Source organism: Brassica napus, chromosome A9 (assembly GCF_020379485.1).
Source record: "Brassica napus cultivar Da-Ae chromosome A9, Da-Ae, whole genome shotgun sequence".
NCBI lineage: Eukaryota > Viridiplantae > Streptophyta > Magnoliopsida > Brassicales > Brassicaceae > Brassica > Brassica napus.
The window spans coordinates 1,894,588-1,919,737 of record NC_063442.1 but is presented as its reverse complement, the minus strand read 5'-3'; the positions used below and the strand labels follow the sequence as shown (position 1 = coordinate 1,919,737).

Genomic DNA, 25,150 nt, shown 5'->3' with positions numbered 1-25,150 from the left:
TTTCTTTTGAGTGGGTAAACCCATACATAGTGACTAAAATGGTCTAAAAAAAAACATAATATTTTTTTCCACCGATGCTAGAAACCGGAGAGGTCCATACATCTGAATGAATAATTTGAAAAGTTTCAGAAACAAAGGATTGAACTGAATCAAAAGGAAGTTTAACATGTTTTCCAAGCTTACAAGAATGACAAAAAGAATGATCTGTTTTTGAGAATTTAATCAAATCAGAAGATAAAAGAGATTGCAAAGTATTATTGCCGGGGTGGCCAAGACGACGATGCCACACCGTTGATGTTGCAGCAGAAGAAAGAAATACTTGGGGAGAAGATGATGATGCAGCCGTGACATCAATGGAGTAAAGAGGTCCAGGGCTGTTACATCGGAGCAGAGGAGTTCGAGTCGTCAAGTCCTTAACCAAAAAACAAAAAGGATCAAATTCAATAGAAACCCAATTGTCTTTAGTAAATTGACGGACTGAGACAAGATTTTTAATAATGGAAGGACAGACAAGAATGTTATTGAGATGTAAAGGACGTTTAAAGGTAGAGATAGATTGAAAACCAATGGCCTTTGTAGGAAGAGAGGATCTGTTACCGACGAGAACCGAAGGTGTGTTGCTCGTATTAAAAAGAGAACAGAGGGTACCTGGTTGAGAGGTCACATGTGCCGTTGCTCCTGTGTCCATGTACCAGCCTGCGTCCTGAGGTTCTTGTAGAGTCATCGTGCCAAACGCTTGAGCAAGTTGCTGCGGAATTGTAGTGGGTTTTGACCACTTGCACTCTGCTGGTAAGGACCAAGTATGCCTGCGTTTGGAGATGGTGAAGCTGTGATCTGATAGGCCATAGGACCAGGAGCAGGGCGCCACTGTTGCTGGTTTTGGTTCCAGTTTTGCTGCTGCCAAAACTGTGGAGGTGGTTGTGGTTGCCATGAAACCGGCTGCTGAGTCCAATTGAACTGGTTGTTCCAGTTGTTTTGATTTCGTCCACGTCCACGGTAGTTGTTAGAGCGTCCCCTTCCACGTTCTCTGTTTTGGTTGTTGCGAGAATTTCCTTGATAATATTGCTGGTGCTGGTCTCCACAGTTGTTGACGTAGTTAGAGGTTTGTCCAGGTGGGACGTTACCTTGCGTAGAGCAAGCGTGCAGGACTTGAGGTGAAGTGCTCTTGGTATGTTTGTTAATCCGATCCTCCTCCATGATCAGCATCGAGCGAGCAACAGAAAAGGATGGAAACGGTGATCTGTGTTTGATAACGTTGTGAATGTTATCGAACTTTTCCGAGAGACTGTTCATCATGTGCATGACCACAGCTCTATATGTAACAGGAGAGTCTATGTTGGCTAGGAGATCCGTGGTAGTCTTGAGTTTTTGGCAGTACTCATGGACTGACATATCGCCAATGGTGAGAGATCGAAGTTCGTTTTCAAGTTGAATAGCATGGGCCTCTATGTTGTCGCGGAAAAGATTCTCAATAGTGACCCATAGATCACGAGCAGAGCAGCGAGTTTTGAGGACTGTATCGAAGAGAGAAGAGGAGATGGTACCATAGATCCACATCTTGACGAGACCGTCACGTTCCTTTCATGGTGTGTCTTTAGCATTCGTCGGTAGAGAAGTGCCATCGAGGTGGCCAGAAACACCAAAGGTGAGACAGTGGGTCTCAACTAATTCATGCCAAGCATCATAATTCATCTTCTGCATATCTAAGATGATAGGGATGTAGGACTTGATATGTGTAACGCCAAAAGCTTTTTCAGTTGTAAGAGCCATGATTTTGAGAAAGAAGAAGAAGAAGATACGAAGAGGAAGAAGAAAAGAAGAGAGTGCGGCTAGTAGGCTTCTGATACCATGTCACTTGGCAAAACTCTTGCCTTGGTATATATACAATCATATGACTAGGGCATCTATACAATATATGGAAAGTACAATATTCCTAGTCTATCATAGAGTACACATTTAAATCCACTTCACATTCTAAGACAAATCAAAGTGCCCATAGATTATTAAATAAAAAATATTAAAAATTAAAAAAAATAACGTCAATTTTAACGATGCTAACACTGCTAGCTAAACCCGAAACCCTAAATTTTAAATTTTAAATTCTAAACACTAAATCCTAAACCCAAACTCTCAACCATAAACCCAAATTTTATACCCTAAACTCAAATTCTATACCCTAAACCTAAACTGTATATCCTAAACTCAAATCCTAGACCATAAAGCCATACCATAAACCCTAAATCCAACTGTATACCCTAAACCCAAACTTTAAACTGTAAACCCAAATCCTAGACCCTAAACCCAAACCATAAACCCTAGACGCTATAGTATTTGGGTTTAGGATTTATGGTTGGGTTAAGGGTATAGGATTTAGGGTTTAAGATATAGGGTTTGGTTTAGGGTATAAGATTTGGGTTTAGGGTATATAATTTGAATTTAAGGTTTATAGTTTAGGTTTAAGGTTTATAGTATGGGTTTAGGGTCTAGGATTTTGGTTTAGGGTTTAGGGTTTAGGGTTTGTGTTTAGGGTATAAATTTTGGGTCTAAAATTTAGGGTTTAGGATTTAGCGGGTGGCGTTAGCATCGTTAAAATTGATGTTTTTTTCTTTTTCAGCTATTTTTTTAGTTTAATATTTTTTATCTAATATTTTACATTTCATTTTGATTGGTCCTAGAAAGTGAAGTGAATTTAAAGGCTCACCCTAGAGGTGAATTTAAAGGTTCACCCTAGAGGTGAATTTAAAAGTTCAGCCTAGAGGTGAACCTAAGTTTTGTTCCAAAATAAACTGCGAGAGATTTACATATTCTATTAAAACATGACAAGTATACTTGCGCTATAGCACGGGTTTCATATTAAATTTACTAAAAAAATTTCTAAATTAGTTGAATTTTTTTAGTGCTATAAAAGATTTTAAATGAATAATATTTATTTTATGTCACCTAATTAATATCATTATAATTGTTTATGTAATTTATCTTGCGAATAATTTGGTTTAAATTATAATTAGCTTGAATGTTTTTGTTTATAATTAGTGGTAAGCATTTATTTTCGGATAACATATATTTTAAACATTTCCTAATTACTTTGATATTATATTTATTGTACAATATAGTTATTTAGAATGTGGAATGTTCATAATTAAAATGTATTAGGTTGAAGATTGGTGCATACAAAATTAACTGATGTTGCTAATATATAGAAATATAAATACATTTTTGTATTCATATATATCGTATTAATTACACTTCATATAATATTCTTATACTCTATATATTTCAATTATAATATAAAATTAAGATTTAATTGATTAAAATGTACGTAAATTTTATTCAGTTAGCTGTATACTATTCTGTTGCTTCATTTTCGTATAATTTTAATATAGAAATAAGTAGAGATTTGATCAATTTTTTTTTTTGTTAATTGTCCATTTTTAAATTGAAGTCTATCATCCAAAAGCTTTTTCATGAGGAACAACAAATAAAATTCATATAGATTTTGATTGGTGACCACCGGATTAATGGAAAAAATAAACAAAATGAAAAATAAATTTTTATTTGAGGAACTGAAAAAATAAAAAAAATAGAAATTTTTGTTCATTTTGTTCATCATCAGAATTGCAGAGAATTTTTTTTTTTATAAATTTATTCCTCATTAGAGGAAAAGAACGGGATCTACCTATCAATAATTTTAGCTAAAAATTCAACTTAATTAGTATAAATTGAATTCACATTAATTTTTTTCGTTCAACAGGGTTACTAATTGTAGCCATATTTTTTTTATGTTTTTCTTGTCTCTGTTGGATCCGCACAACCACACAAATTTTAGTTATGTCGCATCTGCGCTACCACACGATCAATGTAACCATTGAAAATAACGATATAAACATGAGTTCTCCTGTACTAACAGCAAGGCCATACTATGTCTATGTGACTTCTTTATTATTACGATCAGCGTGAACCTCGTGTGATAGATGTATTGTAACTGCTTTTGAACATTATAAATTAAAATCGTGTAATCATATGTTAAAATGAAATTCGTTTACAGAAACTGAGGTGTAATGTACGTAATTTGAAAAACTGAAATTTTGAAAAGGAAGAATGTAAAAATTAATAGATACTCTTGGATGGTTGAACTCGTAGGTCCAAAATAGAAAAAATCCATTAGGTATTTAAACATTGATTTGATACGAACTAAACTTTTTTTTTTATTTTTTTTATTTTTTATTTTTTTTAGGTAATCGCGGGTTTCCGGCGACCGTGGTCAACCGACTATTTCCGCGAAGCCCACGACACTCCACGTATTCTTGGGATTTAAACCTAGCCCGAGTGGCCAGCGGGACTCGAACTGTGGGTACCGTATTGAGGGTTTTCCCCTCAAGTACCACTAACCCAAAGCCGCTGGTTATACCAACTAAACTTATATTTTGAGTTTTATTGGTTTAGGTTTTCAGGTCCGTATAAAATGTCTAGATTTAGTTATTAATACATGAAAATTTTCAAAAAGAGTTTAACGCAATAACGAGTAAATATACTTTGATGAAAAATATCATACATTAATACAAATATAATAAAAGGTTTCGTCAGAAATTGTGGAAGTGATTCTAACCCTCAAGCAGCAATGACAAGGCCAGTGTCAGTGTTGGCCTAATTGTAAGATAATTATGCTGGATGTGCGGACGAAACAATTAGTTTTGTTTTGTTTGTTATCGTGAAAACGATGTAGGTGAAACGTAGCAAAGTCTCGTTCGTCTAGTTATATATTTTGCTTGTTTATTTTTAATTTTTTATATTCAGTACTCTCGACATCACATAATATCATCCTGTGTTGTAAATTCAGCGCATTAATTACGGCCGTTGTGCACCACAAGCCCAAGATATTTTTAAAACCATTGAGAAATGACAAAACAGGCCTATATATGCTGTATATTGTAGATGGTTTTCTGTTTATGCAGTATGCACAATATATAGTCTGCAAAATACTCTTATTTTTAAATTGTCATTTCATTGTACTTTGTATAAACTAAATTTATAGACCATAATTGATACCATCGAAGCCAAATACCACCGTACCACCAATCCACCATGTTCATGTTAATATGAAATTTAAAATCTGAAAATTTTCTCATATGATTAATAAAAATAAAAGACTATATAGATTTCATGAAACCGTTTTTCTTTAAACGACTTATAAATGAATCAAAATATTATTTCGTGAAACCCAGTTCCATTAGTCCATCAAAGAAAAATTATATATATGTGGTGGCAAAGTATATAGGAAATTAGACACTATGGAACCTTTTATATAATTTATGAAATCCTAATACAATATGGGTTAGGAAATACAAAGACAAAAAAATATAGGCCTTCGAATATGAATTTCCACCAGACCTTGGTTAATAACACTCAATTTGGAAGACCATCTCCGAAATGATTTGTAATACGCTTTGGATGTTGCCTCATTAAAACCTTATCAGGAAAACCTAATGGGATAAAACCATGATGAAGAAAAAAGAGTACAACATGTATTACTCCCCTGTTGAGTACATCTCTGGATGTCAGTAACGCCTTAGTAATTAGATCAACCAAATCCTCGTTTGAGTGAACTTGGACGGACAAACAACATGTATCACCAAAATAATTTATCCTTCTTCGGGTAAGTTAGTATCAAATGAACCTAAGTCTTTAGTTCCTTGTAAGTAACAAAAATATGTATAATCCCGTTCTAGTGCTTTTGGGTCGATCATGAGCTATATCTAGCTAATGGATTACGGCAAATTATTTATCTAGCCTTGTATGGCTCGCCAAATCCGTCAAAACTTTATGGCACTTAGACATGGCATTTCGGGACCAAAGATCTCCTCATTTTCTTCATTAGGACCGAAATTATCTTTTCTAAACTGACGAACCTTATAATTATGGGACTTGTCAATTCATAAGCTTAGTCCATATCAAACTTCTTGGCATGTTATCTATGTATGTCATTTGATGCAAAAGGATTTTCTTTTCAAGGTGCTCAATGTATAATCCAATATATAATCTTGTTTTCCCAAAACCTTTCATGTTGAATTTGAATTCTTTCTTGATGTATTCTATCTTTAAGAAATTTCTCCAAAGGTTCCTAGGATATTCAAGTCGTTCACATAAAGATATTTAATATTGTTCTCGAGAACTTGATGTGTTCGGTAGTTTGATATCCTCTGGAACTTTCACATAATTTCGTTATCTAGTGGACCATATAGATATGTACTTTATTTGCCAGACTTATAAGGAATCAGAATGTCGTTGCATCCACCACATATGAGTATGTCTCCTTTATAATTGATTTCAGGTCTTTGTGAGAATCTTATGCAATTTCGCCATTCTTATTATGTTTTCTCACCAAAGACTTACTTATGTCCAACTGGTTTAACTACATCTCTTCTCTTAAGAGATTTCATATACCACGTCTTATAGCATTATCAATTTGCTTAATTAATTTTTCTGAGTAATTTCTCTGAGTGCACTCTATGATAGACGTTGGTTTCATGATCCTCGCTTTTGTCAAGCGCTTTTGTATTCAAATATTATATCATCATCGACGTCGATATTATTTTACCGGTTCCATTTATAATCCAGACATGACATAATGCATTTAGATCTTATTGTTTTCAGGTACCTGATCTTTATTCATGGTCATGTTTAAGGTTTCCTTTGGACAACCTTAATTTCGGATCTGCCATTTCAATTTTATGCTCTTCTCATTTTTGAGTAATACATGTATGGAACCGTCTTATCTTAACTAAGTCCAATATCAATTTTATTAGAGCATAACCCGCTGGTATATTTCATTTTGGGTCATCAAACATGTCTGGCAATTGACTTGTTTAAGTTCTGAGAATGATTCATTCTTTGGACTCTTATTCTATATTCATATTTGAGAATCATTATTAATTCTTGAAATCATTTACCAGCTTATTATTTATCTCCCTGATGTTGGATATACGGATTTATCTAATCCATGGCTTAGCCTTAATCATATCTCTCGTGGTCTTATGTATTCTTATGGAGATTTATATCCAACGTATACACTTAATTCAATTTCAGATCCCATCTTATAACTTTATGGTGGAGCAACTTATTTAAGTTCTCTATATGGGAACATTAATTCTTGACCCTTTATCAAATTCATGGGAGAGTCTCTATTTGTTCTTTAGCATTATGCGAACAAATTTTGCTGCAACTTATAAGGATTGATAAATCCACCGATATCACCAATTACTCTTGCAAACTTATTGCAGATTTTGACAAGGATATGTACAACCATATGTCGTCACATATGATGGATGATCAGTCCATCCGTGGGTGATCAAGCCCACGAAATTCCTTGCTTATTTTTGAAATATCATGGTGAATACTCATATTATCAATTCCCTTATTCAAAAGGGCAGCATATCTTGAATCATTCAATAGAATGTTGCACACTTAACCGGAATGGCATTCCGGTTTGCCAATCATTAATCTCCATATAATCTTTCTGTTGTGCAATTTCGTTTTTCAGATTTGATTTTGGCCGAGTTCTATTTGGGCTATTGTTGTCGTGGATGCTTAACTTAGTTAGGGATTTTTGGATTCTCTGATTCTCCCCCTCGAGATAATAACACTTAATGTTCATTTATCTCGTATTGAATCTCAAACTTAGGTAATTTAATATCAAATTTTGTTCCCTTAGACAATAATTTTAAAAACATCATGCATTAAATAAATCAAAGTGTGCAACAAATAGCCATAAATAAATTAAATCTGATTAGATTAATAGAGATTTAAATTCGGCCAAGATAGATTATTCAAAAGAATTTGGCCAGGGAATTTTTGGCCAAGGGGATTCGGCCAAGATGATTTTACCAAAATGCTTTGGCCAAGAGATTCTATTAGTTTGACTAGATTTCATATTTGGCCAATAGAAATTTCAATTTGGCCAAGAATTTGCCTTCGGTCAAGGTCTTTTAAAGGTTGGCCAAGAGAATTTAGACTTTGCATTTGATCACGATTTAAGCTAGGCCAAGCTTCTACATTTGGCCAAGGTTTTAAAGATCATGCGATTGTTCATTAGGCCAAACATAAGTTTCGACCAGGCCAAATCCGAATGGATCTAGGATTCTTATAGATTTCGGCCAAGGAGTAATTTTATGATCAGATTTTAAGTTTTAAACAAGTGATCATGTCTTAAAATTTGGCTAAGATTTTATTTGGGCAAGGCTTTGAGAAACGATCCTACAAATGTTCATATGAACATGTATAGTGAACATGTATAGTCTTGGCCAAGCCAAATCCAAACAGTTTTAGGATTTGGTTATGTGTTTCGGATTTGCTAGATTTTTCAGCATATGATTCAAGGTTTAAAAAACACATATAGGCTAAGCAATGTAATCGAATCAAGTTTAGCATATGATGAAGTTTTGATCCTACGGCCAAGATTTTAATCATGCGGATAGGATTTCATGCAATCTCTATGTTTTAAACAAGCAAGACATCATTTTCAATCAAGTAATCAGCTAGCAAATCAGATTTGGATCATGTGAGCATGTGACTAAGCAAATTAAATCTAGGTTCCTTGTTGCATGCAATCAGATTTTATCTTTAACAATCAATCCAGATTTTAATTTCTTAGCATGCAAGCTAGGCGATCAAACAAATCAGATTTTGGGTTTGAAGCATGCGAATCAGATTTGGTTAAGACATACGATTCAGATTTTAAACATATCATGTGATCAAGGAACCAAATCATATTTCAATCAATAGCATGTGATCAAGGCAATTTCTATTTCTAAGGATTTAATCATGCGATTTCAATTTTTTAGGTCTAATCGATTTTTAAACAATTAGCATATGAATAATTTCAATCTAATCATGAAATTTTATCCCTAGGTTTCATATGATCAAATTTTGGAATACTAATTTAGATTTATTAAGTTTTAAATTTTCAGAAAATTCTAATAAACATGCGATCAGATTTTAGGTTAAACTTCAAATCCTAATTCTAATAGGATTTAGACACAAGAACATGTAATTATTCTTAGTCTAATTATGCAACCTTAAACATGTATTTATGCATGAAAAATATCAAGTTATACAAGCATAAAATCGGCCAAGACAAAAACCCTAGTAACTTAGGGGTTCTAGGTTTTAGCATGCAATTTCAGTTTTAATGTTTATGTTTCGATTTCTAAAATTAAAACATGTAATTTCTATTAGAGATCAGATCAAACAATTAGGTTTTATCAATCCTATCATGTGATTAACAAAATCAGATTTTAAACCTAAACATGCGATTTAATTTGCTATGTCTAGCATGCGATTTTGATTTTAATGTTTAGCATATGATTTGCAAACCTAAACCATGCAATTTCTATTAACAAACAGATCATACAATCAAGTTTTAATAATCCTAACATGTGATTAGGTGGTTTCTATCAGTTCATACGAAATATGCATGATGCAATCAATACAGTAATGCACAAACAAATCTCTCGGCCAAGTCAAAGATCAAGCCACACGGCTACTTGATGGAATCAATTCATTACCATCCTAACATAAGATTCTAACTGTAATTGCAATCAATCAATATGATCAAATTAGGTTATGTATGAATGATGCAACAAGCCGCACGGCCACAAGGTATGGTCAAGTCTAGAACAATTAACCTAGCATGTAGTTTCAGTTTCAACTGGATTATACGGCTTCAGATTCAAGTATTCGATATCAAACAATCAAGACTAGGTTATATGGAAACACTTATCCTAACAGGCGGTTTTAATTAGGGTTTCAATCTTGAATCATTCAATCAATTAATCAATTTTAGTTATGAATCAATACTAGCAACAGTTCTATGTGATCAAATTCAAATTTCGATTACAAAATTATGGTTTTGGATTTCAATCTATCAAAGCTAGTAATTTTGATTTCAATATAATCAAATTCAATCTCAATCAACATTCAATTAGTTTTAATCAATCAATCAGATTTCGAATTAGGGTTTATGCAAAAATCGAATGTGTTTTAGGGTTTTAGGTTTTCAAGTTTGATCTTAGATCAATGGGATTCGATTTGAGATTCAAAACCATTAAAGATTTCAATTTTAATTGATCAAGTGATCAATCTCGATTAGGGTTTGGGGTATAGAACTTTTGAGCTTCGATTTACTCTCTGGGGTTTTGATCTACTACCCTATGGCTTTTGATTCATAATAGATTAGGGTTTTATGGTTTTAATTCTTTATCAAACAATGCATATTCGATTATGGGTTCTTAGGTTTCGAATTACCTTTAACCTTAGATGTTTGTTGAACGGACCACCAAAGGGATGAACCGCAAACTGGAACACGAACGGGACGCGAGCTGACTGCTATCGGATCGCGAACGGATCGAGGCTAAGGTTGCGAGCTGTCCGTGAGCTGGAGTTGTCGCGAACGGGATGCTTGCTGTCGGGAACACGAGCTGTCTGGGATGCGAACTGAGGCTGAGTTCGTCTGAGCTAGGATCGGACTGAGTCGTCTGTAGGCTGAGCTGAGACGGATCGGGAACGCCTATGAACTCCTTTTGATCTGAATGGAAAAGAGAGTTTGATCGCACAGGCAGCAACTCCTCTCGGCTTGAACTCCTTGTTGATATCAGATTTTAATTCCCTCGGCTCATGAAACAACACGAGGAGCATTAGATAACATGAACGCCAACGAGAAAACATGAATCAACTAAGGTATGATAAACTTATCTTGCACAGAAGTTGAGTTCGGCTAGAAAATCATTGTTGGAATCAGATTTGGTTTCCAAATCAAATCGGTGCGCACTGTATCTGTGCGTGAGAGCGCGTCGGTGGTCAGATCGACAAGCGGTTTGCACTGACGGATTCGTCTCGGCGTGGGCTTTGATTTGATATCTTGATCGTTTTATTGGTCCTCATGGTTTGAGAGAACGGCATCTTTGAAGTTCCGAGGCAGATTCATTTGCGTTTAGGGTTTTTTGATTTTCGGCTGAGTTGAACAATATTTTGCGAGGGTTTAGGGCTATAGGCTATTGTGCTGATAACATGTTATGAAAATAAGGGGAAAATCTGTATTTTTATTAGATAATAATGAGCCATTTATATAGAAAATTACATAAATATAAAATTCTAATACAATATGAGTTAAGAAATACGAAGACGTAAAAATATGGACCTTTGTATATGAGATTCCACCGGAACTTGGTTTATAACATTTGCTTGTTTATTTTTAATTTTTTATATTCAGTACTCTCGACATCACATAATATCATCCTGTGTTGTAAATTCAGCGCATTAATTACGGCCATTGTGCACCACAAGCCCAAGATATTTTTAAAACCATTGAGAAATGACAAAACAGGCCTATATATGCTGTATATTGTAGATGGTTTTCTGTTTATGCAGTATGCACAATATATAGTATGCAAAATACTCTTATTTTTAAATTGTCATTTCATTGTACTTTGTATAAACTAAATTTATAGATCATAATTGATACCATCGAAGCCAAATACCACCGTACCACAAATCCACCATATTCATGTTAATATGAAATTTAAAATCTGAAAATTTTCTCATATGATTAATAAAAATAAAAGACTATATAGCTTTCATGAAACCGTTTTTCTTTAAACGACTTATAAATGAATCAAAATGTTATTTCGTGAAACCCAGTTCCATTAGTTCATCAAAGAAAAATTATATATATGTGGTGGCAAAGTAGTTTAAAGTGTCCAAAAGCTATGGAATTCCATATTTCCATGGTCGGAGGTTACTATTATACTTAGGGCATTATTAACTCCGTCTCTTAGTCCATGATTTGACATTTTCTTGTTTGTTTTTTTTACACTTTTAGGTTAAGAAACGGCTCTTATATCTCTTATTCGACGGTTGTTAATTTTTCTTAGTTAAAATTAAAAAAAAGTTAAGAACTATCTCTGAACCCGAGACTGGGTTAACGATGGTCCAAAGAATGATATTTTTTTGGCATGTTGTCGTGCCTAGCCATTAAAAAATTGAAGGCATGAGCTTTCTTCGCCATAACTCAGAGCGGAAAAGTTCACAAATGGCTAACATTTTCCTTCTACCAATTCTCTTCCTAGTCATCTTTCTTCTTCTTGCCGCCTTTAAACGTCCAAAGCGGCTACAACATCGACCAATACCTTCTCCTCCTACGTGGCCTATCATCGGAAACTTACACCAGCTTGGTGAATTGCAACATCAGTCTTTAAGGAATCTCTCAAAGAAGTATGGTCCAGTGATGCTTTTAAAGCTTGGAAAAGTCCCAACGGTCATACTCTCTTCCTCTGAAACAGCAAGACAAGCTCTAAGAGACAATGACCTCAACTGTTGTAGCCGTCCTCCACTGGCAGGTACTGTAAATCTCAGTATCTCACAATACATATGAAAGTAATTGACTTTAGTTGGCCTGATGAGTGATGGCTGAATTTCTTGGATTGCATGGTATGGATCTAAGAATTCATGGGTTCAATTCTCATTGAAATATTTGTTTTTTCTACGAAAAGTTAATTTAAAATGCCTTGAATCTCGCCCTAAAGGATATATGTTTTTCTGTTCAGAAGCTTTATACATTCGTATTTGTATATATATGGGCTATTTGCTTCACCAGCTGTAATCTCCATCCAGATGATCCATTTATATACGGAGATCTATTTATACGATTCATCCAGATTTTATGCGATTGTTTATTTGTTCATTCAGATGATTAATTCATCCAGATCATCTAAATGAACGTATGTTTGTTTCTTTATTTTTTTATTTTTATCTAGATTAGTTTAGTAATAAACTACTAATATACATTTGTTTTGATTTAATCATATTTTATTTTTGTTTCAGTATATTATTTTTTATTAATTATCTAAAGTATAATTATTTTAAACTATGGTTTTGGGAGAAAATATAATTTTGTAGTTTTACGGCTAAAGAAATTTTTAGTTTTGATGAGAAAACGCATTTTTTGCGGTTTTGGCGGAAAACACGTTCTTGCGATTTTGGCGGAAAAACGTATTTTTTCGTTTTGGCGAGAAAATGTATTTTTACAATTTTGGCGAAAAAACACGTTTTTGTGGTTTTGCCGGTTCTGGTGGAAAAATCATTTTGCGGTTTTTACCTCATTAACTTTTCTCCTAACACCTCAGGGGCAAGAGAACTCTCTTACAACAATAAAGACATGTCTTTCTCTCCGTACAATGATTACTGGAAAGAACTAAGGAAGCTATGTGCTCGGGAACTCTTTAGTGCTAAACAAATTCACTCGTTTCAACCCATCAAAGACGAGGAAATAAAGAAAGTGATTGCTCAGATATCTGAATCAGCTTCTCTTAAAAATCCGGTTAACTTAACCAAGACGTTTCTTGCTTTAACTGTAAGTGTGGTATGTAAGGCGGCATTTGGTGTGAGTTTTGAGGGAACTGTGCTTAGCAATGACAGATTCAACAAGTTAGTCCGTGACGCATTCGAGACGTTGGGAAGCTTCTCTGCCACAGATTTTATTCCGCACGTTGGTTGGATCATCGACCAGTTCACGGGTTTACAAAAGATGAGAGAGAAAAGCGTGCGAGATTTGGATGCGTTCTATGAACAGTTGTTTGATCTGCATAAAGAGGGAGATAGACAAGGGCGTGAAGATTTTGTGGACATGCTCTTGAGGTTTGAGAAGGAAGGAACTGTTGTTGGAACTGACAACCTCACAAGAAATCATATCAAAGCAATCTTGATGGTACGCTATAAGAATACAGTAAAGTCTTTATAAACTAGTGTTTTGGTATTTTATACTTTTATTATTTAATCAACAAATTGATATATATATATACACACATATATCAATCTAAAATTTAAGTTACTTGTTTTAAATTTAAATATTCTTTTCTAAAATTTACATAATTATCAAACATCAAAATCATTTGAAAATAATAAAAATAAGAGATTAGTTTGAAATTAACCATATGCCCATATTAAGTAAATTATATTAATATTTTTTTAATTTATAATTTATAATTTATAATATTTGTACACCATATATTGAAATTAGCTAGGTTTTTATTTGATAATTTTGGTACTAAGGAAACAAATTTTCCGTAATATATTGATATATCGAAAAATGAATTGAGATTATCTATTAGTAGTACACTACAAGAAAACAGGGGGATTCTGATGGCCGAAATCGTCGGAAATTCGTCGGAATTGGTCTATTCCGACGAATTTCCGACGAACCCGTCCGTCGGTATCGTTTCGTCGGAAAAAAAAAATTCGTCGGACTTTCGTCAGAAATTCCGACGACTTTCTGACGAATACCGAGAAACGTCATTCTGACGAACTTCCGACGATATTACGATGCGGCTACACGAGACCAGAGTTCATCGGAAAACTACAATTCCGACGAACGTGGTTCCTCGGTTTATTCCGACGAACTTTGGGCGTCGGAATTTACCGACGGACATCGGTCGTCGGAATATACCGACGAACCATGTTCGTCGGTATATTCCGACGGAAATGAGTTTGTCGGTAAATTCCGACGGATATATGTCCGTCGGCATATTCCGACGACCGTTGTCCGTCGGTATATACCCTTTTTTTTTACAAATTAATTTTGCATTTTTATATATTTTTTGATATTAATAAATTTAAAAAATTGGAAATTTAAAACTAATAATATTATAAAATTTAAATTCATAAAAACCGAAATAGGAAAAAAACATTCATAAAGTTTAAAATTCATACAAACCGAAATAGAAAAAAAAAACATTCCGAAAGTTTTATAAAGCCGAAATAAACTAAGATGAACTCGAAGACATCAAACGATCTAGCTTCTGCATAATCTCGGTGTTGAACTTCTTCTGGGATGCCAACTCAGCAAGGATAGTGGCATTCTCCGAACGGATAGTGGCATTCTCCGAAAGGATAGTGGTGTTCTGCTCCTCCAATGCCCCAATCCGTTCATCTTTGTCATGTAGCTCCTCGAGAATCATGGGATCGGCATACGGAGCTTGCGAAGAAGATGCCGGATACGAAGAAGCACGACGGGCCAACCCAACTAAACGGCCTCCTTTCCTTTTAGGAACCGCCTACAAAAATATTTAAAGTAAGTAAATATGGACAAGTAAGTAATCGACATTATAAAAAAAATATATTAATAAAAAAAATTACCTTTTCAACCATCTCATTTATTTGCAATAGAGACAGGTTGGTTGAAGCTCCCGTGGAGTCGCCGTCATCAGAGAGAGGCTGAGATTGAGAAACTATCTCAGCTTCCACCAAATCAACTACACCTCTGATCACGGGGTCCTGAATTTGACCCGTCGTCTTGTTAGTGTGAGCCACCTTAATGAGTTGGAGACGATCAACGGGATTACCGTCATTTGCTTCGATCTAAAAAAACCGCCATTATTAGCCAAAAAATATATAAAATATTTATTTAAAAAATATAAAGATAAATAATAATAAAAAACTTACAAGTTCATCCTCCTTAGTAGACATGGAGCAAGCGCCGAGGTTGTGCACATACATACCTTTCCCGCCACGATCGCTCTTCCGGTTCCTGGAGTTCCTAGAAGACGTCTCTGCAGTGTCTTCCCTCTCCCAATGAGCTATCAACTGCTCCCACACCCCCCCGTTGATGAACCGTGGCTTCTTGTTCTTCTGCCAAACTGTCTTCCACGCGTTTATCTGCTTTGTGTAAGAGTCCATGGCCTTTTCGTTGAATTTCTTACGGACTGTTTCCGTAAGATCGGAGTGCCAGTTGAACTCTTGCTACAAAACAAACACAATTTAATAAGTAAATATATGTAAAAAAATGTAAAAACTTAAAAAAAATGAAGGGTTACTATACCGCAAACTGACGAAACCACAACTCTCGTTCGTCGGAAGGGATCACACTCCACTTTGGATATCCAAAACGGAGCATGGAGTACATCATCTGGTTGATGCTCCGGCTAATGCCATTTTTCGACTTGGTGAACCTTTAAAAAAAAATACAAGTTAGCAAGTTAATTAAAGCAAAAAATATAACGGTACAAATAAAAAAAAATACTAACCAAGTGCTATGGCCTCGTCGTGGGTTGAGTTGGAGAAACGGGAGATGCTCTCGACCTGGTTGTTGAACCAATAGATGAACCGGCATGACCCCCGGATCCTGTTGAGCAGCAGCGTGAGGGGCAGCGTGAGGGGCAGAGGGAGCTGGAGCGGGAATATATGCGGGAACCGAGTCATGAGACGATACCGATGCACGGGAACCGCTCACCGAACTACGTCGAAGACGGGCTGCGGGGCGGGCTTCATCCTCGGCCCTAAAAAAAAAAATTAACCCATCAAACATATTTTCATTTATATATTTACAAAAGGTTTTATAAACGTTTTAAAAAAAACTATTAAACCTTTATATATATATATATATATATATATGTATACAAAATTATAAAAAATTTATAAATATAGAAAAATGTTATTAAAAATTTAAAAATGAAGAAAAATGTTGTTAAATATTTATATTTTTTTAAAAAAATGTTGTTAAATATTTATTAGTGGAAACTTAAAAAAAATATAAAAAATTTTAAAATTTTAAAATTTTTACTATACATGATTTACATATATATATATATGTATACAAAATTATAAAAAATTTATAAATATAGAAAAATGTTGTTAAAATTTATAAATGAAGAAAAATAGTGTTAAATATTTATATTTTTTTCAAAAAAACGTTTTTAAAAATCAAAAAACGTTTTTAAAAATCAAAAAACGTTTTCAAAAATAAAAAAAAAACGTTTTAAAAAAACAAAAAACGTTTTTAAAAATCAAAAAATGTTCCAAAAAAAACTAAAACAACAATCCTAACTTATATATCCTAAACTATCCATTCAATCCTAAAATGTTCAATCAAACACCCTAAAATCCGAGATCAACTTCCAAAACCCTAAACAATTGAAAAAAAAAAAGGTTTGGGATGATTCTTACATGATTTGGGGTTTGGGGAAGAGATAGGAGGGTGAGGAGAGGATTCGCCGGTGAAGAGAGGCCGGAATCGCCGGAGAGTCGCCGAAATCGCCGGAGAGTCGGAGAGTTTTGAGAGAGAGAGAGAGGCCGCGGAGAAAACGAAGAAGAAAGGAGAAGGGTTTTTATTTCGTGGATTCCGACGGACACGGGTTCGTCGGTATTCCGTCGGTATATTTAAAATATACCAAATGCCGATTCGCGAAAATTTTCAAGCGGTTTGGTTCTCCCGGGCTAATTGAAATTCCGACGGAACGTGTCCGTCAGTATTTTCCGACGGACACATTCCGTCGGTATATTCCGACGGAATTCCGACGACTTAGTGTTTAGGGTGTTCTTTTCAAGTTTCTAAATGCAAAATCCAAACCTTTGATAATATATATAGTATTTGCATAAAGATTTAACAATAAAAATGTTTTATAACACGATTTTACACAACAATATTTTTTGTAGTGTAAGCTTATATAAATATGATTGTATAAGTACATAATGTTAAGATGAGATGTTATGAAAACAATGATATGCATACATAAATATTTTAATGAGTTGTTATATTTGAACGGTTGCGATCTAATACTATACTAAACACTTATTATGTGTTATTTTCATAGTTTTGGCATCTAAATTTATAGATTTTTATGATTGAAACTTTATAGAAAAACATGTCGTCGGTATTTCGTCGGAAAATACCGACGACATTCCGACGAACTCGACAAGTTCGTCGGAATGTCGTCGGTAATTTCCGACGAAATACCGACGACCTTTCCAATTTTCAATGAAACCCGTTGTCGTCGCTATGTCGTCGGTATATTGCGAGGGATTTCCGACGGACCATTAAAAAAAAAAAAAAAAAAAAAACTAATCAGAATCTTCTGAATCTTCATCAAACTCCCCAACCTCGGCTTCCGGCTCTGAATGTACGACAGCATCATGTCCAAACACAGTCAAATTCTCAACGAGTTGAACATTTTCCAAATCTTCAACTGCCTGGGCGTTGCTGGTAGACTCTGGTTGCAATGGTTCATCATCATCAGAAGTTCCATCCACTCGTCCTCTTGGGTTGATTTGCGTTACAGTAACCCATGGATCGTCTCTGTACGTCACCCGAGGGTAACTGATGTAGCACACCTATACATATCAATTATACAAAGTATTAGTTCAATATATAACATTAATTAATTATATTGGTAAAAAATTATGAATATATTGACATACCTGATCAGCTTGCGAACCAAGAATGAAGGGATCATAATATTGAAGTTTCCGCCGCGAATGAACTGATGTAACACCAAACGCATCAATCTTCACTCCTCTATCTGGGGTGGTGTCATACCAATCACAATAGAATACTACACAACGCAATCCAACCATTCCAGGAAATTGGATTTCCAATATTTCTTTTATGTTGCCGTAGTAGACATCGTCACCAGAAGAAGATGAAACACCAGCATCATATGTTGTCTTAGAATGACCTTTCCTTGTGAATGCATATCCTCGCGTACAAAATTTAGGATATGATTTGACCACATAGTTTGGTCCCTGCACAAATTCGCGTATCCAATCATCGAACACAAGACCTCTGGCCAAACCATCATTCACCTATAAAAAAAAACATATATGATTGCAAAATTAATTAGTTTATATATATTAAATTTAAACTAATCATTTGCATAGGGTAATAGGATATATGACTCACATAACTACGAAGCCACGCAGCAAATCCGTTATCTCTAAGTTGTCGAAGCTCATCTTCTGTTGCATGCCTGTGAGTCATACGCAACTCCGCCATATATACACTATATACAAAAATATTATCAATATGAAATAAATTTATTGAATATTAATCTAACAATAAATGAATAAATATTTTTACCTCTCATATTGTAGAACATCTTCACAGTTGGTGAGCAAATATGTTTGCAAATGAGCGTTCTCAGTGTCCGTAAGTCTCCGCTTCGTGAATTTTCCACTAAGTCGTCCTATTTCCTTGAACATGCTTGGGACAGTAACATGATATGTTGCTCTCTCCCCTCTATCATCATGCCGAGCAGGTCTTCGGTGTTTTGTTTGCACTTCTGGTGGAAAATAATTTTCAGCAAAGATTGCAGTTTCTTCATTGATCACCTGTGCCACTATAGATCCTTCCACCCTGCTTTGATTTTTGACCATCTTCTTCAGATGATGCATATAACGCTCAAAAATATACATCCATCTGTACTGCACAGGACCACCAAGTTCCAATTCTCTTGCGAGATGAATAGCAAGATGTTCCATTACATCAAAGAATGATGGAGGAAATATCTTCTCAAGGTTGCACATGCTGACTGGTGCGTTTGTCTTCAAATTATTAATACCCTCTTCAGTCAATACTCTGCTGCATAAGTCACGGAAAAAAACACTAATCCCTGCAATTGCTTCATGAACATTACGTGGCAATAATGCTGAAAAGGCAAACGGAAGGAGGCGCTGCATAATTACATGACAATCATGACTCTTCAAGCCAGTAAACTTTCCTTCGCTTCTATCAACGCAGTTCCCCAAATTTGATGCATATCCGTCAGGAAATTTCACTTTCTCTGTAATCCAATCAAAGAACTCTTCTTTTCTAGCACCATCTAGCCGATAAATGGGAAAAGGGGCCGTACCGTTCTCATCAACGTGAAGTTCAGAACGATCACAAATATCGACTAAATCCAACCTTGACTTCAAATTATCCTTCGTTTTACCTTGGATGTTAAGGACTGTGTTCATCAGATTATCGAAGAAGTTCTTCTCAATATGCATGACATCTAAATTATGCCGCAATAGATGACTCTCCCAATATGGTAGATCCCAGAAAATACTCTTTTTGTGCCAGTTATGTAGCTCTCCAACCGCATTGACTCGAATGTTTTCATGTCCACCTACATCTGGCGTCCTTTCTGCATCAAAATACCTAAACTGCTTCAACAAATCTTTCCCACTAACTTCCTCAGGTGGACCATCAAACACCTGCTTGTTCTTCGTAAACGAAGTCTTACTCCTGCGGTATGGATGATCAGGTGGTAGAAATCGTCTGTGACAGTCAAACCAACACGTTTTCCTTCCGTTCTTTAGTTGGAAAGCATCTGTGTCATCTTGACAATATGGACATGATAGCTTCCCATGTGTTGTCCATCCAGATAACATACCATATGCTGGAAAGTCACTTATTGTCCACATAAGTACTGCCCGCATCTGAAAGTTTTCTTTGCGCGAAACATCGTATGTCTCAAAACCATGCGCCCATAGTTGTTGCAACTCATATATTAGTGGTTGAAGAAACACATCTAGTGATCTTTTAGGATGATCTGGCCCGGGGACTAGAATTGAGAGAAACAAAAACTCTCGTCGCATGCACAAGCTCGGCCGTAAGTTGTACGGTGTCACAATAACTGGCCATAGAGAATACTGCCTTCCATGCTTTCCAAATGGGCTGAAACCATCAGTAGATAATCCAAGATAAACATTTCTTCTCTCTTCCGCAAATTCTGGATATGTTGACTGGAAATGTTTCCAAGCCTTTGCATCTGAAGGATGTCTAATCTCACCATTTGTGGAATGCTCTGCATGCCATCTCATTGCTTTTGCTGTGCGCTCACACTGATACAACCTCTTCAATCTTTCCGTCAAAGGCAAATACCACATTCTTTTGAATGGGATCGGAACTCTTCCCCTCGTCTCCTGATAACGAGGTTTCCCACAAAATTTGCATACATTCCGTGTCTCATCCGCTCTCCAGTAGATCATGCAGTTGTCAATACATACATCTATCACTTCATACGGTAGTTGAAGACCTGCAACAAGTTTCTGAACCTCGTAGTATGAACCCGGTGCAAGGTTATCCTCAGGTAGAATACCTTTGACAAAATCAGTAATCGCATCCATACATTCTTCAGCCAAATTATAGTCTGTCTTAATACCCATTAATCTAGTTGCAGATGATAAGACTGAATGACCATCTCTACAATTTTGATACAAAGGTTGTTTTCCTGCATCCAACATGTCAAAAAATCTCCTAGACTCGGGGTTTGGTTCTTCCCCTCTATAATGATCATGTACCATCTGCTCAGTACCTACACCATAATCTATATCCGTTCTAGATTCTTCTAACCTAATATCAGGCTGAGGTTCACTAACAGGCTGAGGTTCGCTAGTACTACCATATTCATAACCAGTTTCCCCATGAAGGTACCAAACTTTATAATTACGTGAAAACCCTTTCATATACAAATGAGTCCAAACATCAAATTCTTTTATAACCTTATTATTATTGCAAGAAGAGCAGGGACATCTTAACATACCACTTTTTGCATCCGGTTGCTGTTGAACAAGCCTCATGAATTCTCCAATCCCTTGAACGTATTCTTCCGTAAGCAAATTGGTGTTCGGATCCAAATGAGGTTTATCCATCCACGAACGATAATAAACTTCTGAAGACATGATTTTCACGGAATTGTTATGACTAAAGAGAATGAAGAGAGAATGAAGTGTGAATGAGTTGAATGAGGAGGGGTTGTATTTATAGGAAATTGCTTACGGACCTCCGACGACTTTCCGACGAAATTCCGACGGATGTAAAGAAGTCCGTCGGAATTCCGTCGGAATTGTCCAATCCCAAACGGCTATACAACGGTCATATGTATTTGTCGGCAACGGTCACATGGTTCGTCGGAATTCCGTCGGAAAATACCGATGGAATTCCGACGACTTTGCTGTTAATCGGAATGTCGTCGGAATTCTGTCGGAATATACCGACGAACTTCCGACGACTACAACGGTTACATTTTTTATCGGAATGTCGTCAAAAAGTCGTCGGAAAATTCCGACGAACCGTATGTCGTCGGAATTCCGTCGGAAATGGCCGACGGAATTCCGACGACTTCATTTTTTTGGATTTGGTCGGAAATTTGTCAGTATTCCGTCGCAAATGTCCGACGACCTTGGTGTCCGTCGGAACCTCCGTCGGAATTCGGTGTGTTTTCTTGTAGTGGTATTTGCAATCTATGATTAATGTTATTAAATCCAACCCGGATCTGCGGCGGGACTTGTAAGCATGGTCACATATAAACAAATAGTCACTAACCCAGTCTAAAACATGTTAGCCATAAACCCAGTAAAGTAAGCTCAGTAAAACGTGCATTAATTGTTGATTGAATGACTCATAATTAAAATTCTTTAAAATATTAATTAAACTTTATCATTTTGTTTAATTGTATTTTTATATATTGAATAAAATATGTTATTTGTGAATTTTAGCTTCTGTTTATATATACTATGTTGTTTGAAGAAAATAAGTGGAATTGTTATAAAATTTTACAAAAATCAACTAACATGATACATTATTAGTTATGTGGATTTAATATTGATCCATTGACCTGGTAAAGTGGTAGGTAATCTGGTTCGCTGTTTGGGACAGGTTTAAAAGCATCGCAAATTCACAACTAATATACTGTATGAGATCCTTACATGTTTTTTTAATATTCTTTGTAAAAAGAACATTCTTTTAGGAGGAATCGACACATCTGCAATTACAATGACATGGGCAATGGCTGAACTTGCTAGAAACCCTAGAGTGATGAAGAAACTTCAAACCGAAATCAGAAGCCAAATCAAGAACAAAGAAAGAATCAGCTTCGATGACACAGATCAGCTCAAATACCTGAAAATGGTGATCAAAGAAACATGGAGGCTACATCCTCCAACACCACTTCTACTTCCAAGAGAAGTAACCTCGGAGTTTGAGATCGGCGGCTACACGATTCCCGTCAAGACACGTCTTCATGTGAATGTCTGGGCTATTGGGCGTGATCCGGATACCTGGAAGGATCCAGAGATGTTTTACCCCGAGAGGTTTATGGATAATAACATTGATGCAAAGGGACAAAACTTTGAGCTGTTGTCGTTTGGGAGTGGTAGGAGAATCTGTCCTGGAATGTACATGGGGACGACTATGGTGGAGTTTGGTCTGGCGAGTCTATTGTATCATTTTGACTGGGAGTTACCTGAAGGCATGGTGGTTGAAGATGTCGACATGGAGGAAGCGCCTGGGCTTACCGTGAGCAAGAAAAGTGAGCTTCTACTTGTTCCCGTGAAGTACTTAAATCAGTGATCACTTAAAAGTAAATTCTTCATCGATTGTACTTCGTATAGAACAAAATCTATCTTTATCTGAAAAACTTGTATCGTGTGATAGTTCTGAAGTTTGGAAAAGTCTCAATGCTGATGTCATGTTCTTCCTGTCAAACAGCAAGACAAGTTGTGAGAATCGATGGTATCCACTATTGTAGGTTTGTAGCCGTCCAAGCTTGACCTATACTAAAATTTATGATTTGTATTTCTCGATCGAGGTTCACCTGATTCAGCAAACCCCAAGAATCTTGATTCTGGATAATTACTTAGGGACAAGTCAATAAACTTTAAAGGCTTTTAATTTCTTGTAGCTATTCTTATAATTGATTTTAAAGGTTTTATTAGTCCAAAATTATGGTTGTAAGTTGTAACTAAGGACTAATAAAAGAAATAGATGAAATGATATGATTAATTCTATATAAAGTTTAATGAAATGATATCATCATCCAATTTACTCCAAAACTTTTTGAAATGGAAGGACTTTTTAAATGAATATTAATTGGTGTTTTCCAAAAAAGTGTTCTTGAAATTGGATGTTTATTTTTTAGAATGATATAGAAAAATATAGAATGAAATAGGATTATCCTATCCACTGAGAAGCTAGCTAGGCCCTCCCCCGATGTTCCCAGATGGTCAGACTGTTTGCAAAGTCGATGCAGCGTGGAACGCAACGTCGGGAGCTTGTGGTATTGGCGGAATCTTCTCTGGTGATAATACCCGAAACCTCTCCACTGTCTCTGAGGCTTATAGCCATGTTTCTTCAGCACTAACGGCGGAAGCTATAGCTGTTCATCGGGCAGTTGTCCTGACCGTCTATTCAAACGTCCGATCACTGGCAGTTCTATCCGATTCTCTTTCTCTGATCAAGCTGTTGAAGAGGGGAGGGACTCAACCTGAACTGTTCGGTATCATGTTTGATATCTATCACTTTATGACCATGTTTGATGTAATTTCCTTCGATTTCATTTCTAGAAACTTCAATGCGGGAGCTGATTCTGTGGCAAAATCAGCTCTTGCTATGTCTGTAACGAACTCCATTCATAGAGTGTAAACTCTTTATGAGTAAGGCAAGTTTAGTTTGTTCAAAAAAAAAAGAAGCTAGCTAGGCCACAATGATGACTCTAGGCCAAAAACCGCTCTGCACCCAATTGAAAAAATAAACCAAAATCGGATAAAAACTTTAAAAAAAAAAACTGAAAGGATTTTATTTCTCTAAAACCTAAAAACCAAAATCAAACTGGAAAAGAACTAGGAACCTAATAGATATTCAAATACCTGAAATACAAATCATATACTTAACAATATTTATTAGATTTATTTTTAAAATAACTATATAGCTAAACTAAAATTTATTAACTGGAAATTATTCAACAAGTCTAATTAGTAATTACCCAAATATTTTTAGTTTTTTTTTATTTAAGTTGGGTTTTCAATTCTTTTGTTGGTTTAAACTTGAGCCACATTCGAACTATATGCAATTCGGCTCGTTCGGATTTTTAGAGAGAAAAAAAAGAACTGAATCTGACTAAACCCAAACTGATAAATTCCGATTTGGTTTCTAAATTGATACAAAACACCCCAACCCGAATAACCTAATTCAATCCGAACAGTAGACCCCGAGTGCTAAGGATTATGCAGCGGCATAACTAGGTGGGGAGTGGGTGGAGCAGCTGCCCCCATGATTTTTTTTGGTGTAATTTTGTTTAAAATTTTAATAATTCCCTGGATGAAAATTTGAATTTATAAATATATTTTTAGTGTTTTATCGTTTTGCTCCGGGTAGAAATTCATCCTAGATCCGCCACTGATTATGTAGTCGTTAAGAGTTCGCGCATGTAACTTGCGTGGAATGTAAGAAAGTCAGAAACGATCGCTAGACGAATTTCAAAAAGAAAAAGACGAATTGGCACATCAGCTTCTTACATAATGTTAACTTGAACGTGAAATACATTATGAAATGTTTTGTGTGTATAGG

At 35.5% G+C, this 25,150-nt stretch overlaps 1 protein-coding gene and 1 pseudogene across 1 annotated transcript; one reads left to right on the top strand and one right to left on the bottom strand.

The window, feature by feature from the left end:
- Positions 1-123: 123 nt before the first annotated feature.
- LOC125577677 lies at positions 124-1,837 on the bottom strand (annotated as a pseudogene).
- A 10,156-nt stretch (positions 1,838-11,993) lies between these two features.
- Positions 11,994-23,380, top strand: LOC106415173 (cytochrome P450 71B26). The gene is made up of 3 exons (XM_013855809.3): positions 11,994-12,389; positions 13,176-13,756; positions 22,541-23,380. Exons 1-3 carry the CDS (start codon positions 12,041-12,043, stop codon positions 23,153-23,155), a joined length of 1,545 nt encoding a protein of 514 aa, XP_013711263.3. The 5' UTR covers positions 11,994-12,040; the 3' UTR covers positions 23,156-23,380.
- The last annotated feature ends 1,770 nt before the right edge of the window (positions 23,381-25,150 follow it).